At 37.8% G+C, this 26,540-nt stretch overlaps 2 protein-coding genes across 4 annotated transcripts in view; one reads left to right on the top strand and one right to left on the bottom strand.

The window, feature by feature from the left end:
* The window catches only part of RBM26 (RNA binding motif protein 26), a 38,420-nt gene extending 34,634 nt beyond the window's left edge, over positions 1-3,786 (bottom strand). Inside the window, exon 1 of one of the 2 annotated variants that reach the window (XM_063304666.1) lies at positions 3,444-3,786. In XM_063304666.1, coding sequence (XP_063160736.1) covers positions 3,444-3,514 — 71 coding nt within the window. In that variant the 5' untranslated portion in view covers positions 3,515-3,786. The remainder of the gene's footprint in view (positions 1-3,443) is intronic. The other variant, XM_063304667.1, reaches the window with a different exon arrangement.
* Positions 3,787-24,053: 20,267 nt separating this feature from the next.
* The window catches only part of NDFIP2 (Nedd4 family interacting protein 2), a 38,335-nt gene continuing 35,848 nt past the window's right edge, over positions 24,054-26,540 (top strand). The window contains exon 1 of one of the 2 annotated variants that reach the window (XM_063304669.1): positions 24,054-24,332. In XM_063304669.1, the coding sequence (XP_063160739.1) occupies positions 24,297-24,332 (36 nt within the window). In that variant the 5' untranslated portion in view covers positions 24,054-24,296. The remainder of the gene's footprint in view (positions 24,333-26,540) is intronic. The other variant, XM_063304668.1, reaches the window with a different exon arrangement.

The following is a 26,540-nucleotide window of genomic DNA, read 5'->3' as shown; positions in this document are numbered from 1 at the left end:
AATATGCTATATTAGCTTGCTTTGAATCAGTCAACACAGAAATCTCTTCGTCCATAAAGATGCACTAGGCATATCTTACTTTCTAATAATGATGTACAGTAAACTTCATTTTGAAGTCTGCCCTCTTTATCCTCAATTTCAACTCCATTCCTGATCTTTTGGGAAATCTCTAGATATTACTTTTAAGCATTTTTGCTTGCTATATTCTCATCATTCATGGTTCCCTGTTTTTTTTGTTTTTAATACCTTCTCATATTTTCAGTGTCATTCTGATTCAAATGTTGCTGGCTTTTCCTTTCATTGCTATAGATTTCACCTATACAAATCTTATTTGCCACAGAAGATATAAGAGGAGTTACAATTAAACCATCTTCTTACTCATATTCCCTTTATAATGATTCACAAAATCCCAGGGTATTTAACAAGCATAAAGAGCACTGTAATTTAATGAGCTTATGTTTCCACAATGTCTATATATAATCAAAATGTTCAACTATCCAATATTAGCAAATAACTTGTGTAAAGAACGTAATGCCAAAAAAGGTAAGGCAATAAGTTTGAAAGCCCTAAAAAATAATTTGAGAAAAGCCAAAGCAACAAGTTCAAATGAGATACACATGAAACACCCCAAGGAGCAGTGCAGTAAATCAACACTTGTAACAACACTAACAGTGTTTGCCCAGTCTTCATGGATAATATCTCCAGGGACATTTCCAACTTGGGAGAAAGACAGAAAAGAAAACAATAGGAAATATTGTTCAGAATAATACATCAAAACTTATTTTTGCAGTAAGTGTAGCTTATTTACTGCTGATATACCAAGAAAACCTTCAATCTAATAAAAGACAAATGATATCAGGGCAGCCTCACAGAAAAGTTGTGAAGAAAGATTGATAACAAAAAAGTCATCTCAACATGTGTGGTACTTAAAAGGTCACCTTAATATATTGGATACTAAAAAAAAAAGTATAATGAGCAAATTAAAGCTTACTAAATCTGCATATCTGCCCTGCCCCCAAAGGTCTGATCAAGTCATTTATTAAAGTGAGTTCTGAAGGAGAAAGGTGAAACAGACTCAATTACTGTATATCAAAATATTGGTGCAGGGAAGAGGATGAGAAGTCACATTTTGAATACTCCTCTGTCAAGAAAATGTACTAATGTACTAATATTCCCTTAATGCAAGTTCCTAATGCAATAAAAAACAGGCTGGGTTAGAATCATATTCTGCATAAGCAACTCCATTGCTTGAAGCTCCTTCATGTCCTGAAATTCTACTGCATGCAGAGCTCAGGCCTATGTTCTGGAAAGCAAATATCATGTATGTGCATGTGCCTAGAGCATATGCTACCATAATGTATGCATTTTTCTACTCCAGTACTTCACTACTGCAGTAATGGGTATGTGGGTAGGGGTTTGCCTAGCTACCTTCAACAATTTAATATGCCCTTAATATTTTCAATATTGATCCCACATTCAAGGTCACACTTTTAGAATCAAGTTGCTGGCTCATCCAGGGCATACATGATAAATACCTTCTGTTTATATAAAGTTAAGGTTTTCTCAAGAAAGAAAGAACCATCCCTAGTAATATGTTTTGTCCATGATAGTTACACCTCTGGTGCCAAAACAAGATTTTCAGGAACGGAGGAAAAATCTGGCAACTTGATTCTAAATGTGTGACATTGAATGTGGGATCAATATTGAAAACATTAAGGGCATATGAAATTGTTGAAGTACTATGGTAGAAAAATTCATACATTATGGCAGCATACGCTCCAGGCACATGGTATTTGCTTTCAAGAACGCAGGCCTGACTTCTGCATGTAGTAGAATTTCAGCATATAATGGAACTTCAAGTAATGAGCAGAATATTAATTCTTCTATACTTTATTGACAGGTTTGTACAAACTGTATCCATATAAAATATTACAGTATATCAAAAATTTTCCTCCATTGTTCAGTTTCTAAAACAGATGAATGAATACTAATCCAGCCATGATTCTTCCATATAGCTTTTGTACAGCAGCTAAGTTAAAATGGGAGAAATAACCATTATAATACACAGCAAAGTTCCCACCATCCTTTACTGCACATCACACCTTGTATTCTTGCATACGAGGTTCTGAATGCTGTAACAGTATTTTTGATTAAATGGATTTTGATCTCCAAATATATAGGCAATAATTATCTTTAAGGTCCAAAAAGACTGTCTGTATTATTCAAGGCAACAGTAATGAGTTAATAACTGCTGATGAAAACAATTAGTAAGCCAAATAACTGTAAGCAGTCCGATTTTGCTATGAATCTTATTAATCAAAGAACCAAAGAGTAAAGTAAATAATTGTATAATTATCTCCTTAAACTCTAGTTTCATGGTCCTTGGAAAATCCTCCCTGGAGCCATATATCAATCCAGATTCCACTTTAACAACAACAACCAGTCTTACACACACACACACATACAAATTCCTAGTCCTATAGAAATAAATCTCCATCGCTGGGCATTCCCTGTGTTTGCTACTGAGGAGTAGAAAGAAAGTGGTTTTATGAGGCTTTGGTAAAGTTACCAGGGAGCCAGTAACTCTGCAGGATCCACCAAAATTAATAGAATAAAAGTAATGAATACTGGGAAAGCAAGGTGAAAAAGCAAAACACGCTGATTGACTTAAGTTTTATCTCAAACTATTCCCTTATTACCACAATGCCAGCAAGAGCCCAAAAGGATGACATAGTCCCTTCACTCCTGGATTGCCTAAGTGGCAAAAGCAGGCTTGCTCAAAGGAATGGTATCAGGCAAGAACTCATTCATTGCTATTTTGAACATTATCTCTATGTATTGGCAGCAGCATGGATCTTTGCAAACTGATGCAGTTTCACAAATGAGAAGAAGCAAAATCTGAATGTAATGGAAAGCAACAGTACCATGGTGTTAAAACCACTGAACACGTTGGATATTTGCATGCTATGCAGAAATACCTAAAGGATTAACAAAAGGATTTTCTTGCATAGCTCCAATACAGTACCGTACATTAATCTGTACAGTCTAGTTTTGATATAGATCGGTTAACCTTTCAATGAGCTGTATTGCTACAGACCGCCGGCGGGTATCTAAAACCTTCCTCCATACATCACTTTCCCGCCCCCTTCACGTACGCATCCACTGAAACTAGATCTCAAGGGAGAGAAAAACAGTTACACATCACCATGTTTTAATACAAACACTACACTCCGAAGGAGGGGAACGTCCTCACTCGAAAGTAGGGGTCATTTAGGGCTGTTTATACCCAGGAGTAGCTCTCCAGTTAGAGATTCGACACAGGGTGCACGAATCCTAGCGTGCATTTCCACGGATGCCCCCCTCCATGCACCTACACATGTATGTCCGGGTGTGCACATGTGAGCCCTTATAAGGGGCTAAAGGGGAGTGGCTCGGTTACTCACATGGGCTCCAAGGTTTTGCTGAGCCAGGATTTCAGCGCCTCGAAGTTTTCTATGATCATTTTAACCACCATTCAGAGCGGTCCGAGCCCCGCCTCCCCAGGCAGCAATGGCAGAGGTGGCCGCGAGGGCCCGGGGCCCTAGCCAGGAAAGGGGCGGGACCAGGAACGACAGTTGACACGACACTCCTCCGCAAGCGGGCCGACCGCAAGGTCCGGAGCAGGGCACACGACCCGGCCGGAGATTCCGTTCGCAGCTCGGCCCAATGCAGTCGCCCGAGCACCCCTGGTCGCCAAGGCCGCCGTTTGCGCTTTTTTCCGTGCGGCGGCGGCAGAAGCGACTACGGAGACCACCGCGCCAGAACAACTAAGATGGCGACCCGGGGCTGTCGCGAGACTTAGGAAAACCTCGCGAGGAAGAGACGGGACGAGAGGCCGGCAGGAGGAAGCGGAGAAATCGCGCGGGGAGGGCGAGGGGAGAAGACAGCCGGAGGGCTTTCGCTCAGCGGGTGGGGACGGTCCCTTCTGCTCCCCGCTGCGGGAAGCTCTGTAGGGAAGGTGCAGCCGCATAAAGGGTCCCCACAGGGCTTCCCCGGAAGAGCGATTAATGGCCTTTTAGAAATAATACCATTCTTGACTAACAAAGAAGAGTGCGGGGGAAACAGGTAGCCTAAAAAGTCTTGTGTTTGTTTTAAAACCTGACCTTTTTTCCTTCTGTGTAAATCTTATGCATAAATAAATACACGCTTCTCGTATCTGCTGAAACGAGCAGTACTGTAGTCCATTAGCCGGACATCTCACAACCATCTTTATTTTATTCTATTATTTACGAGAGCCGGTTTGGTGTAGTGGTTAAGGCACCGGGCTAGAAACCAGGAGACCTGAGTTCTAGTGCTGCCTTAGGCACACAGCCAGCTGGGTGACCTTGGACCAGTGACTTTCTCTCAGCCCTAGGAAGGAGGCAGTGGCAAACCACTTCTTAAAAAGCCTTGTCAAGAAAACCGAAGGGACTTGTCCAGGCGGTCTCCGAGAATCGAACACAATTTAACGGAATACATGTACATACACATTCAGTTAAATCGTGTCCAATTGATACAGAATGAATGGTACAGTTGCACACATGCACCCCGTCTTCACGGGTTCTATGAAATGAGCTCTGGTCCAAATCTAAATCTATAGATTCTTACATTTTACTAGACTAGTTTCTAAAACATAATTAACATGACATTAAGGGTTAATAATCATTGTCTCTAGTTGTCTCTTCTAGGCAATGACCCTATTTAGTGGGAGCAAATCTTAGTACTGTATTTGATGAGACTTGCTACAATTGTGCATATAAAATCTGGTTATTGGGATTATAATAGAGTGAAATTGTAGCTGTTTTTATTGGAAATGTTACTGTTCCAGTAAAGTATGTAAAGTCAAGGTAGTCCTCAAATTAAACTGCATAAGATTGCATTGTTAAATATGCTTCTAAAATAGAGGGATAGACCACTTGTTGTTAATGCAAAATTTGTTAATTTAAGCAAAACTCATTTCTAATTGAGCTTTAAGGTTTCAGTACAAGTGCAACTGAATATTTTACAAACTTTTTTCCTTTTTTATTTAATGTTTTCTCACAAAGAGTAATTTTAAGATTATTTCATTCAGAGTAAATACTTCTGGCCTGACAGTTCTTAGAGTAAATAAAAGTGCACTTCTGTGGAATGGAATGTACAGTAAAACTGATGTATGCTCACAAAATATGACTGGTGGTATGGGAAAGGGGTTTACAATTTCATCTGGTGATGGATGATGCTAATCTTTTTCTAGGCATAAATCTGCCACAATATAGTAACCTAGATTCCTAGAAGTCTGTCCCAGAAATGATATAGCTTGAGAAGTGCTGATTTAGCTACAAAGTACCTCTTCCCCAACTTGTGTAACATGGTTTCTCCCACCCATTCTCCATTTAAAATACCTCCCTTGAAACTGGTTTTATACAATGTTTATGTAATGTTTGTATAATAGAAAGTTTATAAAATATTTTTATATACATTATGATGTTCATAGGCAATATGTTTCACATCTCAGTGGGCAGACTGAGGAATTACAGAAGAAGTCTGAATATATTTTACACAGTTCAGAAAGAAAGTTTACTGCGTTCAGTGGGGCCTATGGTACTTCTGTGCTAGTGAATAAGTGTAAATGATTGCATCATTAATAAGCCAAAGGTAGTGGTTTTCTTAAAGACGCTTAATGAACTTATTCCTCTTATTGAAACATTCTGAGTTCAAATTAAGCCCTAAGTATGTATAAAAAGGACAAGCACTTGCAACTAGTTTACACACAAATCACTTTGCCAGTCATATACTTAACCTTATTTCATACAGACTTGTGATTACAAATTATTAATCACTGAAAAATTATTAATTTAGGAACATATAAAAGACTTTCTGTAGCAGCCAAGGCCCTAATTGCCATTTTTATCACATAGTGACAACTTCCACTTTTCTCCCTGATACATCTAATATTTAAAAGGTTAATATTTTTGATCCTGGTGGTAGTCTAGAATATTAAAGCTATTAATAATCTCCTCCTTGTATTTATCTTGTATTTAAATCATATACAAAAGGAGAAGTCTTTCAAGATATTGAAAAAATCCACTCTAATGCTAATTTTTGCTTGTCCTGTAACTAGGTGTAATGGACTGTAAAGAGTTAAGTAACTCAACTGTTCTTTGTTTTTAAATGTTTTAAGGATTGTAAGCTGCCCAGAGCTGTTAGGAGTTGGACGGCATATACATTTATTAAATATTATTCATTTTGTTAGGCTTCAGAAAAAAATGGAGCTCTGATAAGTGACAAAATGCTTCTAGTTGTTTATTAATCATCTTGTAGCAGTAACACTATCAGGCTGGGGTAGAGATGAAGCAGGTGTATTCTATTGCTCCTACTGTATTGAGATCAGCTACCTTTGATTACACCATTCTCATGTCACAGGGCATATCCATTCTATTGTATTACCCAAATTGTTCCTTAAAATAATTGTGACTTTAAGAACTAGTGCCTGAGTTGGCTTTTCTGTTGCTCTCCCTCCCCTTCCATTTTCTTTTCATGATGTGATTTTAAGTTTGTAAATTAAAAGACAGGTTGATAAACTGCTTGGAAGTCTTTTTCGCTGATGAATGGGAGAATAAATAAATTAGTAAAGGCAATTATGTTAAGTAGTAATGAATATTCTAATAAGGAATACTAAACACTTATCAGAATTATAGAAAGAATTATTAACTTGCTAATAGTAACACTAAAGGCAGGCGGGCAGAACATTTCTTATTCTATTCATATACAGTATTATAAGGTAGCATGCTTTTACCTAAACTGGTATTAATACTCATGATGGATATAGTATCAAATAACTATTGCTTCTCAATGGTTGTGCGGGCATACCTCTTTACAAGCTGTGATTTGTGTTTTTTCCAAACTATACAATATGAAGAGTTCTTGAGTTTGTTAGTCTTTGTCTGGTGTGTCATTAAATCTTTGTTGTAAAAACAACAACAGGTCTCTCTGGAGGGAGGTATTTAAGGAGACAACTGTTGGTGGTGTTTGATCATTTGCAATTTGGCTCTTTCTGCTTTCTGTATGCCAACTTCTCCATGGATTTCTAGACATATTTATGAGGCATTATTACTATAATCAATATAATAAATTTGTCAAATGGAATAAAAAGAATCCTATTGTGTAATACATGAAGCTACTAAAATCATGTGAAGCAAGTCCTCAGAGAGTTAAAGACATACCGGGGATGGACCTGAACTGAAGATCTCAGGCTGAAATTCTCCATGTTTCTGGAATGCATCAATATCCTTGGCAACAAATAGCTGCTAAACAATTGTTTAGAATATAGTGACAAAGCTTAGAACTTGGTGACATCAGACTCAAGCTATGGATCTGATGGGGTGGCTGGGGTGTAAAGACTAAGATCTGACACTCTATTAGCCAGATATTTTTATGCCCATGAAGCATGAAAATGGACATAGGAACATCAGCATCTGGCATAACATACAGACAGAGTGGATGGCAGGTAAGGCATCTCCCATGAGTCCCATAATTGTAAGAAAAGGGGGAAAGAGATCATATAAAAACTACAGGTATTAGGAGAAAATACTACTAAAAATATTTATTTGCTGCAGATTTAAACAAATTTGTAATTTTAGCGATAATATAAAGAGATGTACGTTTGTTAAAATTGATTCAACAAAGTTGAATGGTTTCAGGGGATCAGAAAACAAATATTTTGGTATTTGAATTTCAAAGTAAAAATGCTTAATTCTGAATTTTAAAATTGGAAATCTAGATAGAATTGAGGCTGTGTTTGAAGTCCAGATATTGAAAATGGCCCTTCATAGCACGGCTCATGTATTTACATGATATTGCTTACTTTCAAATACTAAATGCATATTTGGGTTTTTATAATTTAGCAAATTATTCACTCTTTGACAAAATTCCTTTTACTTCAGCACTTCTAGACTGAAAAGATAGTTGTTTATAAAGAGAGAGTAAATTGACTGACTTGCTTTTCTCTTTCCTAGCATTTTAGCAGGTTACCTCTGGTTCACTTCTGCTTCCTTCTCATGGCACAATAAGATTCTTAACTAGGTCTATGAATCTGAGGTATGAGTTAGTGAATCACTGCTAACTTAAGCAAGGCATGCATTAGAAAGATAATTACACTGGTCTGCAATACAATACTGTTGTATACAAAAATAGTTAATATTAAATATTAACTACCTTAATTAACCAATCGAATCTTAATTTAGTTAAATATTTAAAGTATTTACTTAGAAATCCTAAATATAATTCAGTACATGTACACCCTGTAACAAAATATTGCAGCAGATCATAATCATCTGTGAGAACAAAAGCCAGAGGTTTATACAGAATCCTGTTTATTTATTTTGATTTTTTGATTTTAATGCATAACAAGATTACAAAAAATAAACAGAATTATAAAAGGTAAACAGTGAAAACACAGAACTAATAAAATCTACGAACAAAAGAAAAAAATTACTATAAACATCTAAATATATCACATATATTATGCATTAAACATTAGATAGAAATCACTAGTTTAGAGAACCAGTTTGGTCTAGTGGTTAAGGTGCTGGGCTAGAAACCAGGAGGCTGTGAGTTCTAGTGCCGCCTTAGGCCTGAAAGCTGGCTGGGTGACCTTGGGCCAGTCACTCTCTCTCAGCCCAACTCTGTGCAACGTAGACTAGCCTCCTCGTGGTGCACACTGGGCAATGTGACTTGTCACGGATAAATAGTCTACACATCTGGCTGCTGGACTTCACAAGGATTTCCCAGCAAGGGAAAGCAGCATGAACACCGAACTGCTGTGCCATACGATTGAAAGAAAGAGGTTTACAAAAAAACAAAACAAAACCACACACACCTTATAATACTATAATCTATGCCAGAGAGAACCATATTGCTTCATTTTATTCAGTATCCTGTGTTTGAGAGTGCTCAAATATATAAAAGCAGCCCTAGACATGAGAGTAATCATTTTCTTACTTTTGTTTTCCAGTGACTGATATCCATATTGTCCTGATTCATACAACATGCTAAGCCTGTGGTAGTAGTTGGCTTGGATTGTTACTAAACCACAACTTGAACTCAGTTGTTCTCTTTGATCTTTGAGTACAACAGAATCACCATGATTAATAGTCACTGATGGTCTGTAACCTGCTGATACATCCTTTAGTATCTGTCAAATTCCATGCCTCATTTGATTTTTTAAAAGATTCTTTTAATTAAAAATAAATGCCTAGTTAACATGCTTCAAAGAGCTACCTTGAAGCTTAAGTTTTATTTCTCAGATTGCTTCTGGGCCCTACATATAGCCAGGAGGCATTCTTAGGAAATAAACATTATAGGGTGTTGCTCTGCAGAACTTTGGAAGTGCGTCCACTCGACTAGGAAAGAAAAGTTGAGGTAATAGGAATTATCTTAGGTAGTTACAGAAGGTGCGTAGCAACCTCATCCATTTGCCATAAATGAATGGTTTAACACTGGTGGCTCCTATTATGGCATTCTTTCTATTAAGAGTGCCTATAACATGCTCTCAACCTGCCTGTTGGTCCTCCTCTCAGGATGACTTTGTATCAAATTTTTATATTTGCTTTTTACTTGGTTTGCCATTTTAATCATGCTGCTTTTTCATTACATGTTTAGAAGTTTGTTTTATATGATTGTGGTACTTTAGGTTTCACCCAAAGAATCTGTTTCAAATGTAAACAAATAGTTTGCTTGTCCAAAAACATTTTGAGAAAACAATGTAGAATCATTGCTAGGTGGATTCAATCTAAGTAGCATCTTGATTAAGTTTTATAATAGGTAGCCAGGAGTAAGCCAATTAAAGCTACTGATTCTTGGTCAGGCAAGAAAATAGTGTTCATGTTTTCTGAGTTCAGGAAATAGGTAGAGAGAAGAGAAAAGGGGTTAATAATAATAATAAAAAAAGCTCTGGCATCTTTTCCTTTATTATGGGAAAAGTTTGATAGCTAGAATTTTTCATAATATTTCTAGTATGATGCTATTATTAGCCTACACAAATCTAACAAGATATTGGTAGTTTTATATTTTATTCCTTTCCTAATTAACCTTGGTTGAATGTGCGCAACATGCTAAGCCATAAATGTGATTTACAGACGACAATGGCTGGGTTTAACAAAATGTGCTAAGTCATTTTTTTAAAGCATTTTAGGCAGTGTGTAAACTCATTCATCCCTTACCTTTTAATTGGTGACTTAGTTTCTGATTGGCATGAGAACAGGTGGTTTTAACTCTCATTGTGTGACAGGACTAATATATCCTTAAAAAGCTAATTTTATTGGGGAATATAAAAGAATTTTTTTTACCATTTATCCTTGTTGATTACATGGTATGCTTTTGTGGTCATCCTCAGGGTTTATATGGTTCAGTAATCCTCAATTTCGTTCTCATAGGGTTATGATTTTAATGTTAATGACTGAATGAAACTTAGTTTTGTGATAATGAAAGAAAAAAATCTCTTAAGTGTAAGTACATAAATTTGCTCTTGGTTTTAACTCTTTATGATATAGTCTATAGAAATTGTGGGAGTTGTTTTAGCTTACATTTCTATATTCCCACAAGAGGGAGCTCAAACATTGTTTCTTATTCTTAATCATTGGCTTATAGTTTTGATAGATGGATATCCATAGTAAGTTAAAGTTTTGAAATGACTGAGCAACAAGGAAAAGTGCAACTTCTCAGGATATGGTAACATCATACTTGTCTTTGTCGTTAGGCATAACCAAGAATTTGGCCCAGGCTGGATATGTAGATAAATCCTTGCCTGTCTTTCCAAGAATATAATGGAAACTAGGCTACAGGAAGAGAGGTAAAGAGCAGGAGCTAAGGTATACTTAGGGAATAATTGCATGTGTCATTCATGCCTAATGACTTCCTGCATGAAGAATGTGCCGTAGCCAGTTCATTCTGTCAGGAAATATTAATATTGAAATCTTAACAGTCATGGTGATAGTTATAAACAACAGCAATAACAAATCAAAATGTTGTATCTTTCGGGGGAAAGGAGCCTTCTAGCTCCTTTCTTCTTTCCTAAAAGTTTTGGATCAGGTGGATATATTTCTAAATAAAGCACTTCTTTTTGGAAATAAAGATTTGGGGCTTGAGCTTTGCTTTGCAGCTTGTTACTGAATTATTTTCATTTTTTTTTAAATCAGAGAATTGCATCTTTCTAGTGTTATGACCTGTGGTTAAAACAATAAACTTCACTACTACTCACTAGTGTCAAAAGGAACTGTCAGGAGACATATTGGTATCTGTAGGTGATGCATTGGGGACTAAGCTCTAAAGTAAGACTTCACAAATAATGCAAATATACGATATAAAGATCAGAATACATGTCTGTCACAACTGGGGCAACAATATTACATGCATGTTGCTTTTGCACATCATTCTGAACACTTAGTTCTAATTTCGGCTGTCCTGGCCCTATTTTTTTGTCCCTCTTAACCAGTGGTATGCTGGAGCTGGTTTGCACCAGCTCGTGAGAACCAATTTTCTGGAATTTTCTGGAATTTTGCAAGCTGGTTGAGAGCAGAGCTGAGCCACTACGCCTAGTACACTGATCCACTTTTCCACAGCTAGTGGCAATGGAGCCAGAAGAGCCAGTTCTTAAACATCTGTCAGTGTGCTATTGATCTCATATGAAACTCTTTGTTTCATATTAACATGTGCACAGTTCTCATTAGGCAACTATTTGTTTAAAGATTAGGAAGAAAAATTGTATTGACTTTTATGGAAAAATCCCAGTTCTATTCCTTAGGAGATTTTAACTTTTAATCAGGAACCTACCTGTTCAGACAACTGCAAGATTCATCTCTTTGCCCCTTACCTGAGCCATGTCCACCCTTCCAACTGCAGCGAGCCATTCTACAACTCTTCTATTTGATTACCACTTTTTAAGTCTCTGGACATTCTGTAATATTGGGTTTTTCAACTACTTTTTTTGCCTTGCAAACTAAATAATGTTTCCATATCTGCAAAAATCAAGGTTGACCTGTATCTGTTAGCATCACTTGCTTGTGCTTGTATCCTGTGCTTATGTTTAGATGACATAAACATGAACAGAGGATGTGTTTAAATTATCATAAGAAGCCAGTGATTGTCAGTCCCAGCAATTAACACTTATTGAAAAATCTTCTGCACTGTAAATCTGAAATAAGAACTCTTGGGTCACAGTGAGCTAAATATGCAGTTCAGCTAATTATAGAACTTTATTTAGTTTCTATGAGGAGATAACATTACATTCAGAGATACTCCATGATTCCAAGGCAAATAAGTCTATCAAAACTGTCACAAAGTAGCTAGGCAAATTAAACTGCTACTTTTTAGATTAAGTGAATTCAATAGTTCATTGTTAACTGAAAGTAGGAACGAATTTAGAGCAAATTTACAAATAAATTTACAAATTTTCTAGCTTTAAAAATATCTCTGTCTCATGTTGGTACATGCACACTCAAGCACTAACCATCTATAATAGGTCGAGCTGCCAAGATGGCACTTCCCCTTTACAGTAGTTTAGTAAGCTACAGCCCTACCCAATTACTGTCAGCATTCACCTCCTTTTATGTGTCATAACACAGAGGATTATGAATGGGGAAGCCAGAATTGTCCAAAGTTGCGACTTCCTTTTCCTGTTAATCCAGTTCAAAGTGGACAGCATGGTTAATGATTCCTGTTTATAGATTTTTATAACTAAATGGCAAAAGAAAACTCTCTATTTTTCCCCCAATTATGATCTTAGTGGACCCTTGGCCAAAAGTTGTCTTTTTTGGGGAGGGGGGACTGGAATGTGAATGTCCTTCAACTTACTGAGTTAAACACCCTTGTAATTTCAAGTCATATTCTTTTATTGGTCTTCTTCCTTTGATTCAGGAAGCTCTGAAGGCAGTATAGAGTAGAAAAAAATCATGGTTTAAAGAATAAAAGCATGAAATCACAGTAAACCAGTTCAGTACAGAGTAATAATATATATTGATATTGTATTGTATGATGTGAAGTGCTGCTCATATGTCTTTGGAAAGATATAGTTAAGTATTCATTCATTCATTCATTCATTCATTCATTCAATTTATATAGCCGCCCATCTCAGACCAGTGACTCCATGCTTTAGTAGCAGTGTCCTGTTTATCCACTGCTAGATTATCCCTCTGCTAATACCAACCCTATGTTCCTGAGGTTTACTTAAATGTTAAGGCTAAGGTTTATGAAAATCCCTGCTATAATGGTTTTAATATAACTCCTGAAGAGAAAAATCTTCAAATGCAACTGTGTTTATAATCTTCTTTAACCTTAAGGACAACTTTTGTAGGCGAACAGAATTAGATACTACTTAGAATTAGTTTTTGGAGAGAACAAAGTATTCATTTTCCAAAAGAACTTGGAATGATTTATTCATTTATTAATTCATTCACACAATTTATATGGCTCCCAACTTGCAATGCAACCTTGGGTGGCTAAAATCAGAATTAAAAGCAACACACAAAAATATCAAAACAAACATCTACAAAAGTCATCACATCAGAGACCATTCACATACCTATCAAAGTCCCTAAAAATGGGCTCATCTGGCATCCTGATGCCCTAGGGAGCAACCAGACCATCAGTGCTTTGTAAAAGGCCAATTGGACACAGAGCATACATTCTTGGTTATATCTTATTTCATTTAAGATTTCCTTCTCTAGCAATTAAGATTTCTCAACCCAATCAAATCCCACACATTTAAAATAGATGCTGGGCAACAGTCTTCCTTCTTCCTGTTGCCTCTGGTTTCCAAGATTATTCCATTGCTGGGCCTGTGCTGAAATTCCTTATAATCAAGGCCCTTCTAGTGTTGGGGCCTGCTGCTTCTCAAGATCTCACGTGTTCACTACAGTTTTCTCATTCCTAGGTTTTTTATCATAATAGTTAGAGAACTCATGGTCCCATTTGCGTTCTGCATTCCTTAGCCGCAGACTAGTTTCTCAGATGTCCTTCACTAACATTTATCAACTGGAATTCAACAACAACTTATCAGTAATTCTCAAAATCAATTTTTTGACCTGTCCATGTAATTTTCAATAAATCTTTTTTTTACAGCAGATGTTAGTTACCAAGGCAATAATGATGATGATGGGACAATATAGAACAGTAGGCCTAGACCCCTGGCTTACTCAGTTTTACAATATATCATTCTGAGGTCATTCTCAGAACACAAACTGATTTTTATCTTGGATAAGACCAAAACAAAGGAAGAATAATAAAATAACTACAACAAGGATTTATATATTCATTGCTTTTGTAATTGGTGTATGAATGAGACAAAAGAGCATACACCAAATACTGCATGTTGAAGGCTAGCTGTGTTCCTATCTTTATACAGAATCCTCTCTCTGGTGATCTGAATAATAAATAAGTATGCCCTCATTACAACGGGACTTCTCATGAGTTTGTATTTTGGTTTAAGATTTTGGAGGTGAACCTCACCTGTTTTGTCCAGAGATGAGAGAATTCATTCCAGCACTAATCTGTGAAGCTTACCAGGGGGAGAACCTGATCAAATAGAGCAAATAGAAGCCTTTAACACTAGTATCTGGAGACACTGAAACCTAGAGATTTTTAGAAAAAAAATGATATTCTTTCAGATATTTTCAGCCCTATCTGAGCACTCATTTATGCAGATACCCAGAAATAGAATGCAAACCCAGCTTTAAAAAAGCTACTAAAGAGTTACCCTACAATACTAATCCCCCTTTCCCCTGTATCTGAAAGCTGTTGCATTCCTAGACAGAAGGCACACATCAAGTGAGCTACCTGGAAGATCTTGTTTTATCTTTATTTTTTTTATTTTTTTTAAGATTAACATTTGTAGTAAGCTTTTGACAGTACGTTTTCTGGAGGTGGTAGAATGGCTACAAAAAACTTTAAACGCACCCTGTGAAATAGCCCTTGAGCTATAACTGTGGAATCCACTTTATACCTGGCCTGAATACTGGGTTAACTAATTTCTTAATTCTTACTTGCAGCAGTTCCCAGAATTAAAGGTAAGGGATTCCCCAGCTGTCCTTGGAGATGACACAGCAAGCTTGCTGTTACATACAAGAGTTCTTATCACACACAGTACATGACATTCTTAAAGAGCATATTGGCACTGATTTTCAATGTGTTCTTTTACAATTACCATCTAATAGAATGACCTGCCATAATTTACAGTTTAATACCATGTTTTTCTTTTTTACAATCTGCAAAATATATCTCACAAAAAGACGTATCATTTTTTTTAATGCCAGGAAAGAAGAATTAGATTTCAAAATTTCTATGTCAATGGCCATTTCATCCCTTCTCCTTCATTATTTTTTAGCCTCATACTTTTAGGTATATTTGAATTCTACATTTTTCATTGAAGAGGATTGTTGCATTTTTCTGTATTTTAATATTTCAACGTATTTCTTATTTTTTTTCCCAGATTACATGTAATTTCTGGTGTTTTCCCAAGTAACTGTGGTGCTGATGTGATACAGTTGGTTTCAGAAACAAAATTAGGCTGCCTTAATTAGGCTGCCTTCAGTACTACCAGAGAAAGAACTTTGAATGTACTGTAAACAAGGAACAATTTATAAAGAATTTTAAATCTTCTATTTGGGAAGGAGCTGAGTATTAACACACAAAATATCAGTGTTTGCAAGGGAACTACATCCTAGCTGGAAACACCTCCACATAAATTATCTTCAATAATACTGCTGGAGACCTCTCTTTTCTGTTTATATGAAAATAGCTGTACAGCCTTCAAGGACAGAGTTGCTTGGTAATTAGATGCCTACCCAGCTGTCCACTGTCAACCATAATGTTTTGCTATATCTAAGGGTGTCTGATTTGCCCTTTCATGTAATCATATACTTTCATGTGTATACTTGAAAAAAATATTCTTAAGTGTTTGGTTCAACTGCTATATCAAAGAACCTATATAAAATCCACATGATTTTAAAACCTGACTTCATTTTTTAAAAAAAGTCACAACAGATATGCAAGAAATTCTCATTTAAACCAATGTAACTTAGCTGTTCATTTAGTTTTTTAATAATAATTTTATTAAGGATTACAATTGAAAAGATAAAAACTAATACAAACTAAAAAAAAGTATAAGAGTAAAAAAAATAGGAAGTGCAGAAAAGAAAAAAAAAATAGAAAGAAATATAGGAAAAAAGAAAAAAAAATATATAGAAAGAAGTAACTTCCCCCTTTATCACAAGTATAAACAATTTTAGTAACTTACCACCACCTCTTAAAATTCAGCAAATGCTCTCTTCTTCCATATTTCATCTCTTAACTATAAACAAAATCTTAAAACCTCGTCATTCATTCCTGGTCAGCAAAAGTCCATTAAGAATTACAGTACTAGAGATAACTACATATCTATTTTAACCTTGATCAAATAAACCAACTTTATATCCCTTCCCCATACTTTTAAAAATCTTGGTTTTTAATCCCTTCAAATTTTTATTTATTTATTTTCTATCCCACCTTTATTATTTTTATAAATAACTCAAGGCGGCGAACATACCTAATACTCCTTCCTCCTCCAATTTTCCCCACAACCACAACGTCCTAGAACTTTATTTCATTTTTTCTTTGTCCCTTCTCAGAAAATCGTTCAAGAAGTTTTACAGATTTACAAGTCCCTAGTAAATCCAGTATAGAAAAGTTATCCAAATCACTGTTCTGGTTTGTTATTTGTATATCCCTTTTGATTATTAAAACATCAACTGGTTTCATTTGTATATCCAGTATATCATCTTTTTCCGTATCATTCTTGTAGCTTGTCATTTTTAAATCTACATTCAAATCAATTTCAGTCTTGTGTGGTAGAGTTTGTTCCTCTCCTGTAAGATCATTTATACACCATCTATGATGACGGAGATGATTAAAATTAACTTCTGAGTCCATCGTTCACAAATATTCTTCAGTGTTAAAGTGTTGTGCTCCATTCTATGTTAGTGAGTTGACTTTAAGTATTCTTCTTTAATTGTAATCTTTAGTTTCTTCCAGTTCCCTCTAGTGTCTAACCTTCAAAGTCCCATCCTATTATGTTTCCCCCCTGCCTAAGGAATCCAAACAACAGCAATTTCTCATGGGAAGGATTCTTATAATTAATTTCAAAGTCTTATTTCAAATCCATCCGGACCATTAGTCTGTTTTTAACTTTCCAAAATCAATGCCCTAAACACCCTTTTGCTGTTTATTCCAAAAAGTAGATTTTTTTCTAAGTCCTTAAACTTATACTTAAAACTTCTTTCACTAAGGGAGACTCACCCAGTGAATGTGGTAAGAACTTGCCATTCTGAAGGTTCTTAATATTTGAAAAGCAATAAAAAAGTAATTCCAGAAGTGATTAAGAAATGAGGCTTGATTGAGCTTTATGTCGATATAGGCTAAGTTACTACTGTAAGTTAGATGGAATCCCTTGACTCCCAGCTGCTTGACTCATAAGCTGACCACAAAAACTTCAGTTTCTGCAGTCTACTCACAAGGAGCAGCTGTCTGGAATACATGAGGGCAATCTCACAATCTCTCCTTTCTCTGGAGAGACTTTGCTGGCCATAATCCAGCATCCAGCTGCCAATCTCTGCCGTAGATGCCATCTCCACTCCTTCAGAGACATCTAACTCACCATATTCTCACCAGAAGTGCCCTGCAGCTATTTATTATTCAAATTTTGCTACCGCCCATCAACATAATGTAACCTTAGTTGGGTAACATCTGTAGTAGTTATGATATTAGCAGCAATGTAGGTATAGTGCGTGTATGTGTGTATATATATATATTCATATATGCATATTCATATATACATATTCATATTCCGCTGGTTATGGGAGGCATGAGCATCTCTTCCTAACTGTGATGATGCCAAAATAATGAAATGTGCATTGTAACAGCAAGACTCAAGCTCTGCTCTTTCCTTGTGCATGTGTCATCTACACACAAGAGGTGAAGCTTGCATTATGATATTGTGACAGACCTTTTTCACACTAACCCCTCTCCCCCTTGCAGGAGAGGAACATACCATTTTCAACTTTCTCAGCTGGCTTCTGACAAGTAAAATCAATGGGGAACCATGTGATTCATTTAACAACCGCATAGTTCACTTAATGACTATGGTGATTTGCTTAACAACCACAAAAGAGTTATAAAATCAGGTGCAGTCATGTGATGCCTCACTTAATGACCATACCACTTAACAACTATTTTTCTGTCCCTATTGTGATTGTAATTTGAGGACTACCTGTACTTTTGAGACAGAAACTTATCCACATGACTTACTTCCTGGTTCTGAGGGCTGGCTAGTTCACCTAGCCTATTTTTCAACTTCTTGTAGGCCACTGAGATTGAGAAAGAATGCCTATGCAACAAGGCCAAGCTGTGCACTCCTAGAGGTACCACATCAGGGCATGCATTACTTTGGTATCTTGCATTTGTTTCAGACACAGGAAGAACATAATTGAAAAATGTTGTAGGGCAATAAACAAGTTGTACTTTTCATCTCAGATGCATCAAGTAAGCTGCCACTATTGAAGTGAAAAACTCTGCCTATCTGATCAGGCTTTCTATGTCAAATGGCTGTGGGGAAAAGTGAGGAAAGATGTGATTTGTTTAGTTTTGGCTGAGCATGTGGTACAATTCAGCTACTGTGTTTTATAAACTTCAGCTTATGGCTCCGCATGTGGTAATTAATAAATGATGGTTATCAAATGGCAGCTTAGTATGATGTGTCAGTCTAACCACAGAATATATATTCGTATGCTAAGCCATATGTTTGCTGGGTTTCTTTATTACCTTTACTGAGTTGATCAGCATTACCTGTTTTGTTTTCTTTTCTTTTCTTTTGACAAGCCAGTGGGAGTAACAAAGATGCTTCTGCAGGAATGAATGCTTTGCAATCACATTTTTGCTTCCCCTCTTTCTTCTTGTGAATTAGAGCCATTAGTCCAGATTCAGATAACATGCTAGATAATAATTAACTTAAAACAAATCATGGGTACAAAGTTGAATAACTTAACCTATGTTCTAGGACTGGACTATTTGATATGTCAGACATCATGACATAATATGTTACGTGAACCAGGTCACTGCTCAGAAAAGGGGGAAAACTGTTGCCTACTAAAAACTTTCCCAGTCCTATCTGGAGATGTCAGGGATTAAACCTTGGGCCTTCTGATGCAAGTCATGAACTTCAGTCAGTAATCTGTAAACTTTCCACAAAGATTATCATGGCAGACTTGTAATTTCTGGACAATTTATATAATGCTATGTACCTTACATATGGCTGAAAATTTCATTTGCACCTGTGAAGGAACTGGAGCTATAATTGATGACCCTATATAGCTATCTAGTAAAAATAGCTCTCCTCTATTCTTCAGCTTTGAGCACCATTATCTGCTTAGATAATTAAAGGAGTTATATTGTCTCCTACACTAAAAACTTTTCAATTGGTTCATTCTATCAGTATAGATTTTTTTTTTAACATCTCAGGACTTATGATTCAAATGCCACTGAGGCCAGCAAACAACTGGAGGAAATAGCCATGCCCACGTTATAAAGGAAGAACTAAATGAATGTGCTTTGCAGCCTTGAACAAAGCAAATGTGTAGGACAGTGGAGTGGGTAGCAAAAAAAAAATCTATGAGAGGTGACCTAACAATTTTCCATCACCTCCTACCTCAAATTAAGTGACTATAAAATAGCTTCCTCCCTGAGTACAGACCTTTGGGACTCTGGTAAACAGGGTGTTGCTAGCTGTAAATAAGGATTTCTGAAGTTAGATGGAGAAGAAAATTAGCTCCATTAGCCTCACAGATTTGAGAGATAGCGGCTGGTACAAACAACTATTCACGTCAAAGCACACAGCAGCATTAAGAATAATTAATCCTTGGAATGAGCAAACTATTCAGATTTCCAGTCTTCCCCTATTCTGACAGGCCTATGTGACCTTAGGACTTCAGATTTAGAGCAGGCTTAGGAACCTGCAATCCTAAAACTCTGTATAGCTCCTGAAGCCCATTTAGAAGTATCCACCAGTGAGGTTGCCTGCCATTTTCAAGCAGGAAGCAGACCCAAAATATAAAAATGGAAGAAATGATCCTAAATTCTCCTGCAGAAACCCAAGGGTGTGTGTGTGTGAACTGTCCCAAATGTGTCACTGATGACAGCCCTACCCACTTTGCATCTTTAACTCTTCTGGCCTTTATTCCCCTGTAGGAAATAAATATCCCAACACAGGAGAATGGGGAAAAATTGCTTCCCCACAGAATCCCTAATAGCCTAATGAGGAGAGAACACATTCAGTGAGTACAATAGAATAGATTAGGAGACAGTAAATTGTTGAGGTACATTGGGAATTTGGCAGCATATCATGGGCACTCTGAGGCATTAGCCGCCTTTGTGAGACACACCAGTCATCCATTTATCAAAGGCAAACTAGGGATTGCTTCCCACCAGCCCACCTAAGCCTCTGTCTTTGTCCTGGACTTGTAGGCACACTTCCAGACAAAGCACTTATGTTACAGGGTTTGGTTTTTGTTTTCAATTTTGTATGACTGGCTTCACACATTATGCTAAGTTATACTATATGTTGACCTTGGCTTCATGTATATACCTAATCATTACAATTTGCAAACCATACAGTTTATTGCTTAGTGCAATGGGTGAACTCAGCCAATTGTAGTTATTTAATAAACCATGGTTAAACTATATCTTAAAGCAATACGTATGTAATCAGGTGTCTGGATGCCAACAGCATCTAAATGGAGCTATAGACATTTATGGAAATACAGATCATGAACTGTAGCCTCATGAGTTGTTTTACTTAAGGAAAATATATATATATACAAAATGTTAAAGTCAGATGGAGCAGACAGCCTACAGGTGCAACAGGCATATTATTTATTGGCACCAGATAGTTAATCCATGGAATAAAATAAAATGAATCCTGAACAAAATTTTCTACCTGCAACTGTTTTCTATAGGTGCCATTTTCTCTCCTATATATTCAAAATTAAGACTATGAATGCCAATATATTTATCTATTTACATAGTTTATAGACTATCTGTTCTTTTAAAGGGTCTGGGCACTTATAGGTTACAGTAAAAATACCCAGTTAAAAATCACTGTAGATATGAAATTCAAAAGCTGAAGCAGTTGCTTTAAAAGACATACGAATACAGCATAAATATGTTTTGAGCCCCTATATAAGTTTATATAAATCTTATGTAGCCCAAATGACACCATATTCTCAGAGGAGACAGCAGAGGACTTGGGAAAGTCCTAAATTCATAGGCTTTAGAAAAAAATAATTGTAAGAGAAAAAGAGACATCAAAAAGTAAAGACTAAGTACGTTTAATGGGTACTGAATGCTGATTATTACTGAGGAAAGAAAAAATAATGTATTTTCTCACCACTGTCCTTATGTTATAAAATAGTTTCCCCAGCCTTTTCTTTTCCCCTCATTTCCTCTACATGGACAATGCCCAGTCCATGCTCATAGCAAGTCCATGTCTCAATGTTTTTTATTATTATTTTAAAAAGCATTTGTTGTAATGTAAGATGTCACAGCATGCTTTGGCTGATTTCACCCAAGTGATACTGTTGAAGTGCTATCCCAGCATCTGGAGGCTGTATGGGTCTGGATGAGAGGAACAGACTGAGGCTTAATCCTGACAAGACTGTGTAGCTGTGGATATTTGGGCCCCCTAGGTCTGGGAATCTTCCATCTTTGGTCTTGGTTGGGGTTGTACTTCCACATTCTAGAGTGATGCACAATTTGGAGTTTGCCTTGGATTCACACTTCCTGCTCAAAGAGCAGGTAGCATTTGTGGCCAAGAGAGCCATTGCAGAAGTACATCTAGTGTGCCAGTTGTACCCTTTCCTAGACCAAGAGCCCATTCAGACACTCACCCTTAGTCATCTCACAAATGGGTTTATTTATTTAGCACATTTTTCCACTGCCCATCTCAAACACGACTGGGCAGCAAGTTGAAGTTACTGTCATGTACTCTACATGGGACTGCTGTTGAAGCTACAGCTGGTCCAGAATACAGTGGTGCAGGTATGCCTCATGATGCCCATATGATTCCACTGTTCTATGAGCTGCACTTGTTACTGGTTGGCTTCGTGGTGCAATTCAAGGTGGGGGTTATCACCTATAAAGACCTTCATGCCATAGGGTGTGGCTCTTTAAATGAATTCCTGTCTCCAGTTGTTTCTTTCCATCTGGTGAGATCAAACAGAGTGGGTACACTTTGGGTCCTGTTGATTAGGCAGTATCATCCAGTGGGACCGAGGAGGCATGCTTTCTCTGTTGCAACACCTGTCTTCTGGAATGATATTCCCCCAAGAGAACTGGATGGCTCTCGCCCTGATGGTGTTCAGGAAGCTTTTAAAGATCTGGCTATTCTCCTAAGAAGAGCTAGTTTGGTGCCGTGGTTAAGGCAGCAGGCTAGAAACCAGGAGACCGTGAGTTCTAGTTCGGTCTTAGGCACAAAGCCATCTGGGTGACCTTGGGCCACTCACTTTCTCTCAGCCATAGGAAGGGGGCAATGGCAAACCACTTCTGAAAAACCTTGCCAAGAAAACCGCAGGGATTTGTCCAGGCGGTTGCCAGGAGTCAACAACTGAAAGCCTCCCCCCAAAAAAAACCCTAAGATTTGGTACAGAGTGATGGTTGAGCCCCTATTGGATAGGGTGTTTGTTTGTATGTTTATCTTTGGGCTGCTTATTCTTTCTTTTGGGAGGGGGAGTTGGTATTTTTCTTACTTTTTAATTGTAAGCCATCCAGGGTCATTGGGACTCAGGCAACCTGTACATTCTAAAACAAATAAATGTCATTTAAAGAGCCAGTGTGAGATTCAAATCCAGAAACAAAATTTGGCCTTGATCTAGGACTTGGCTTTCAAGATTAAGTGTTTTGTAATTTACCTTGCCCATATCTTGTAGTGTCATCCAAACTGAGAAATGATGATTAAAGAAAGATTAATGCTGCATCTGAACCCAAGGCGCAGAGGCTACAATAAGCATGCTATTTGTAGGATGTTTTTCTTGTTCATCCTTCACCTACCTGCAGGTTTGCATGGCTGGCAAAAAAGGGCCAGAAGTGATTTTACTTTTTTTCCTTCAAATTGTTAACTGCCTTCCCCCCAATGACAACCACAAAGGTAGCTGGGATGCCTTCCAAGAAAACTAACCTTCCCTGCCTGCCAGATCACAGGTCCAGTTAAATAGGTTGTGCAGGACTAGTGACTACATTTGTACCCCACATTGACCCACATACTATCCAACCACATTTTAGTTTCTTGTGTTTATGACTCCTAACCCTTACAGTTAGTCAATGGTTCACTACAAAGCATATGGAAAATTAGTTTGAGGAAACTGATTAAGTTAATCTTGTGTCAGCATCTCAGGTAAATGCATGCAGCTTCCTTTGCTTTGCTTTAGCAAGTTGAGCAAACCTATCCAGTTGTGCTTTACTCAATAAATTATGGTTAGCAAACGATACCTTACACAATATCACCCAGTCTGATTTGAATCAGGGATTGCTGTTTTTAACTTCTTTCGGGCTGCAACAACTTGTAGGATTCAATTACCTGGATTTCAAGACTTCTTAATTACTTAGCAGCAATACGGAGATGGTTTGTCGCTGCCTTCTGGGATGGTTTTTCAATTTCCCAACCTCCTCTTAGCCCTAGTATTTCTTGGAGGAATCCCATCCAGCCTCCTAACCAGAATTAACTCTGTCCAGCCAAAGTCGACTACTGTAGCTACTGCTACATACGGAGACCTACTTAGGGGGCAGCATTAAAAGTCTTTCCCTGCCCCAGAGTCTGAGGCGGGATCGTCCCCTGCACCTCCTTTTTTCCTGGACGGTACACCACCACCTGCTCAGCGTGTAGACGAGACTAGAGCTGTAAAGGAAGAGGAGGAGAATGAAAAGAACCTCCCCTCATCGGCTGCTGAGCGGGAGGCGCCTCAACCCTCCGCCGGCTGCTCTGAACTTTCACCCGCGTCCTCGCGTCTGATGCAGGGCCGCCCAGTCTTGCCTCCGCCCTTTCGCCCGGCCGCTGGAAGCGAGCGCCCAGGTCTCGGAGGAGGCGGCCGCCGAGGGGAGGAGCTAGCCGGACAGCCGGAGCGGGGAAGGAGGAGAGAGAGACAGGCCGGGACGGGAGGAGCGAAGCAGGCCCGGAGCTGAAGGGGAACGCTGAGGCTGCCAGGCCGGACTCGGCCACTGCTGCCGGGATGGACCAGCAGCAGCCTGTTAGTCGGTACCAAGTGGTGAGCGACTCCCTCCGGGGTAGACGTGGGCGGAGGGCAGGCGGTTGGCCGGGTCGCAGGCCTTGTGCGGTCGAGGCCTGCTGGCGAAGCACCCCTCGCCCCTGGAGGACTGAGCAGCTCCGGGCGCAAAGGTCCCTGCTTTGTTCGTCAGCTGAGGGAAAGGAAGAGGCGCGGGGTGGGCCTCCTTCCTTTCCAGCCCCTCGCGTCGAAAGCTGCGGCTCAGGCTCTAATCCCCACCCCTACCCCTCCTTTTTCTTCCCCCCTCAGGTTTCTTTACTCTTGTGTTTTGCTTTCCTTTCGGTCCTTCCCTTTCAATTGCACGGGACGGTAGTAAATTACTGCTCCCGTCCACTTGCTTGTGAGCAGTTGCCGCTGAACAGGGTGAGGTAGTTGAGGGTGAATTTGCGTAGGACTGCATGAGACGTTTGCATTCTCATTGAACCCGGTGAACCGTCTGTTAACTATCTTGTGTTCTAGCCTGGGGCATTGTGCAACCTACTTATGTTGCTAATTGATACGTCAGTGTCATACAATTTTTTTTTAAAAAGTGCCACGCAAACACACCTATTATCAGCTCGTGTAAAGTTAGGTTTGTATGATTACCAGTTGATTGATTATATGAGTTTTATGTAGCATTTGTATAGTTGATTTATGATACTGCCAGCAAAACCTCCGTATGGAGTCCTGTTTTGAATTGAGGGGAAAAAGCGAGAATCTAACAAGTGGTGATTTCTCTGAGATGGACCAGCATCAATACTTTTATTTCTTCTTGTAGAATCACACCTAAAGAGCTTTATAAGAAAAGTATGGTTAGTACATTTTATTTCAACAGTACGTTGAATAATGTTGCTGATATATTGACTGTCAACTGCAACTTGAGCCTTGTGAATGTCCTCTGTTTCAAGGATTGCTGTTCTGAGTATCCATCAGCTTATATTATTTGGTAACTCAAAACAACTCCACAGCTGTATAGTGTTTTTCCGTCATCTTAAAAGGCTCCAGGTAGCCCAATGCTAGTTAGGATTTCTGTATTTGAAGGAGCATTCTATACTGGAGAAGAATGTCCATAAATAATTTATATTATTTAAGATTCTGGATAAATCCTTAAGGAACAAAAGTTTTTTCTCTACAGGGTTTTTTTTCTTCTTGAGAAAAATCTGTAAACTAGCATAAATGCTTACTACAACAGTTGTATGCTGGATTGCAAAGAAGTGTGGGTTGGGTCCCCCATTTCCTGAACAACCTAACCTACCATGTTTTATTAGTCCCACTCTTGGAAACTACAAGCCATGAGGTCCATTTAATTCTTAGCGATGTGTATTTGCTGGCTCACTTTGTGGCTATGTTCATATGTTAAGTATGGTTTGCTGAACAAGCCATAGGAGCTTGATTATTCTAAACTATAATTCACATATGCTAAGCCAGAATCAAACCAAATGATTTTTAGGGCAATGTTTGAATCCAATGACCTTGATAGTCTATCATGCTTAGTAATAAAATATAAGTTCTTTAATGCATAGAACTGCTACCATGTAAGTGCCTGCTGACTCTTTAGAAGTTTCATTCTTTTAAACTTTCACATTTGCATACATACAAGGTCTGGGACAATTTGACTACATTATATATATCAGCATGTGTGAAATATAATAAATACATTTACTGTATTTATACACATAGTAAACAGTACATGTGTGTAATATAACATGTGTAAAGCAAGTCCTCTGTTTATATAGATTTGGACCTTAACATCTCTCAGACCATATTTCTATTTTATAAATAGAATACATTTCAATGCTTGTTGAAATATGTCTTGAACTGCTGCTGTAAACAGATAATACTTGTTTTTGCTGGGAAAATGTAGGTGGTAATTTCCTGATTCAGCTGGGACAATTATAGTTACATCACAGGTGCTTCAAAAAAAAGAAAAAGGTGGGGTGAATCTTGATAGAACTTTAAATATTACGATATATTTCTTAGCATGTTTTATTTGCTTTATCAGATGACTAGTTCTTACTCATTGAGTAAACCTGAAAATGCACACCTTAGTTCTTACTGCTTTTTCATGTCTTTTTGAGTAGAAAGAAAAGATGTTTGGTACTCATCTTTCCCCAAACTGACCTTGTAATGCTTCCATATGTACCCAAAATCAACCCCCCCATGGTTTGTAACCCTAATTTCAATAGGAAGTAGGAACAGGAAGTTTGAAAA

The sequence above is a fragment of the Candoia aspera genome, chromosome 5, assembly GCF_035149785.1.
Source record: "Candoia aspera isolate rCanAsp1 chromosome 5, rCanAsp1.hap2, whole genome shotgun sequence".
NCBI lineage: Eukaryota > Metazoa > Chordata > Lepidosauria > Squamata > Boidae > Candoia > Candoia aspera.
The sequence above is the reverse complement of the archived record's forward strand: the minus strand, read 5'-3'. Positions and strand labels throughout refer to the sequence as shown.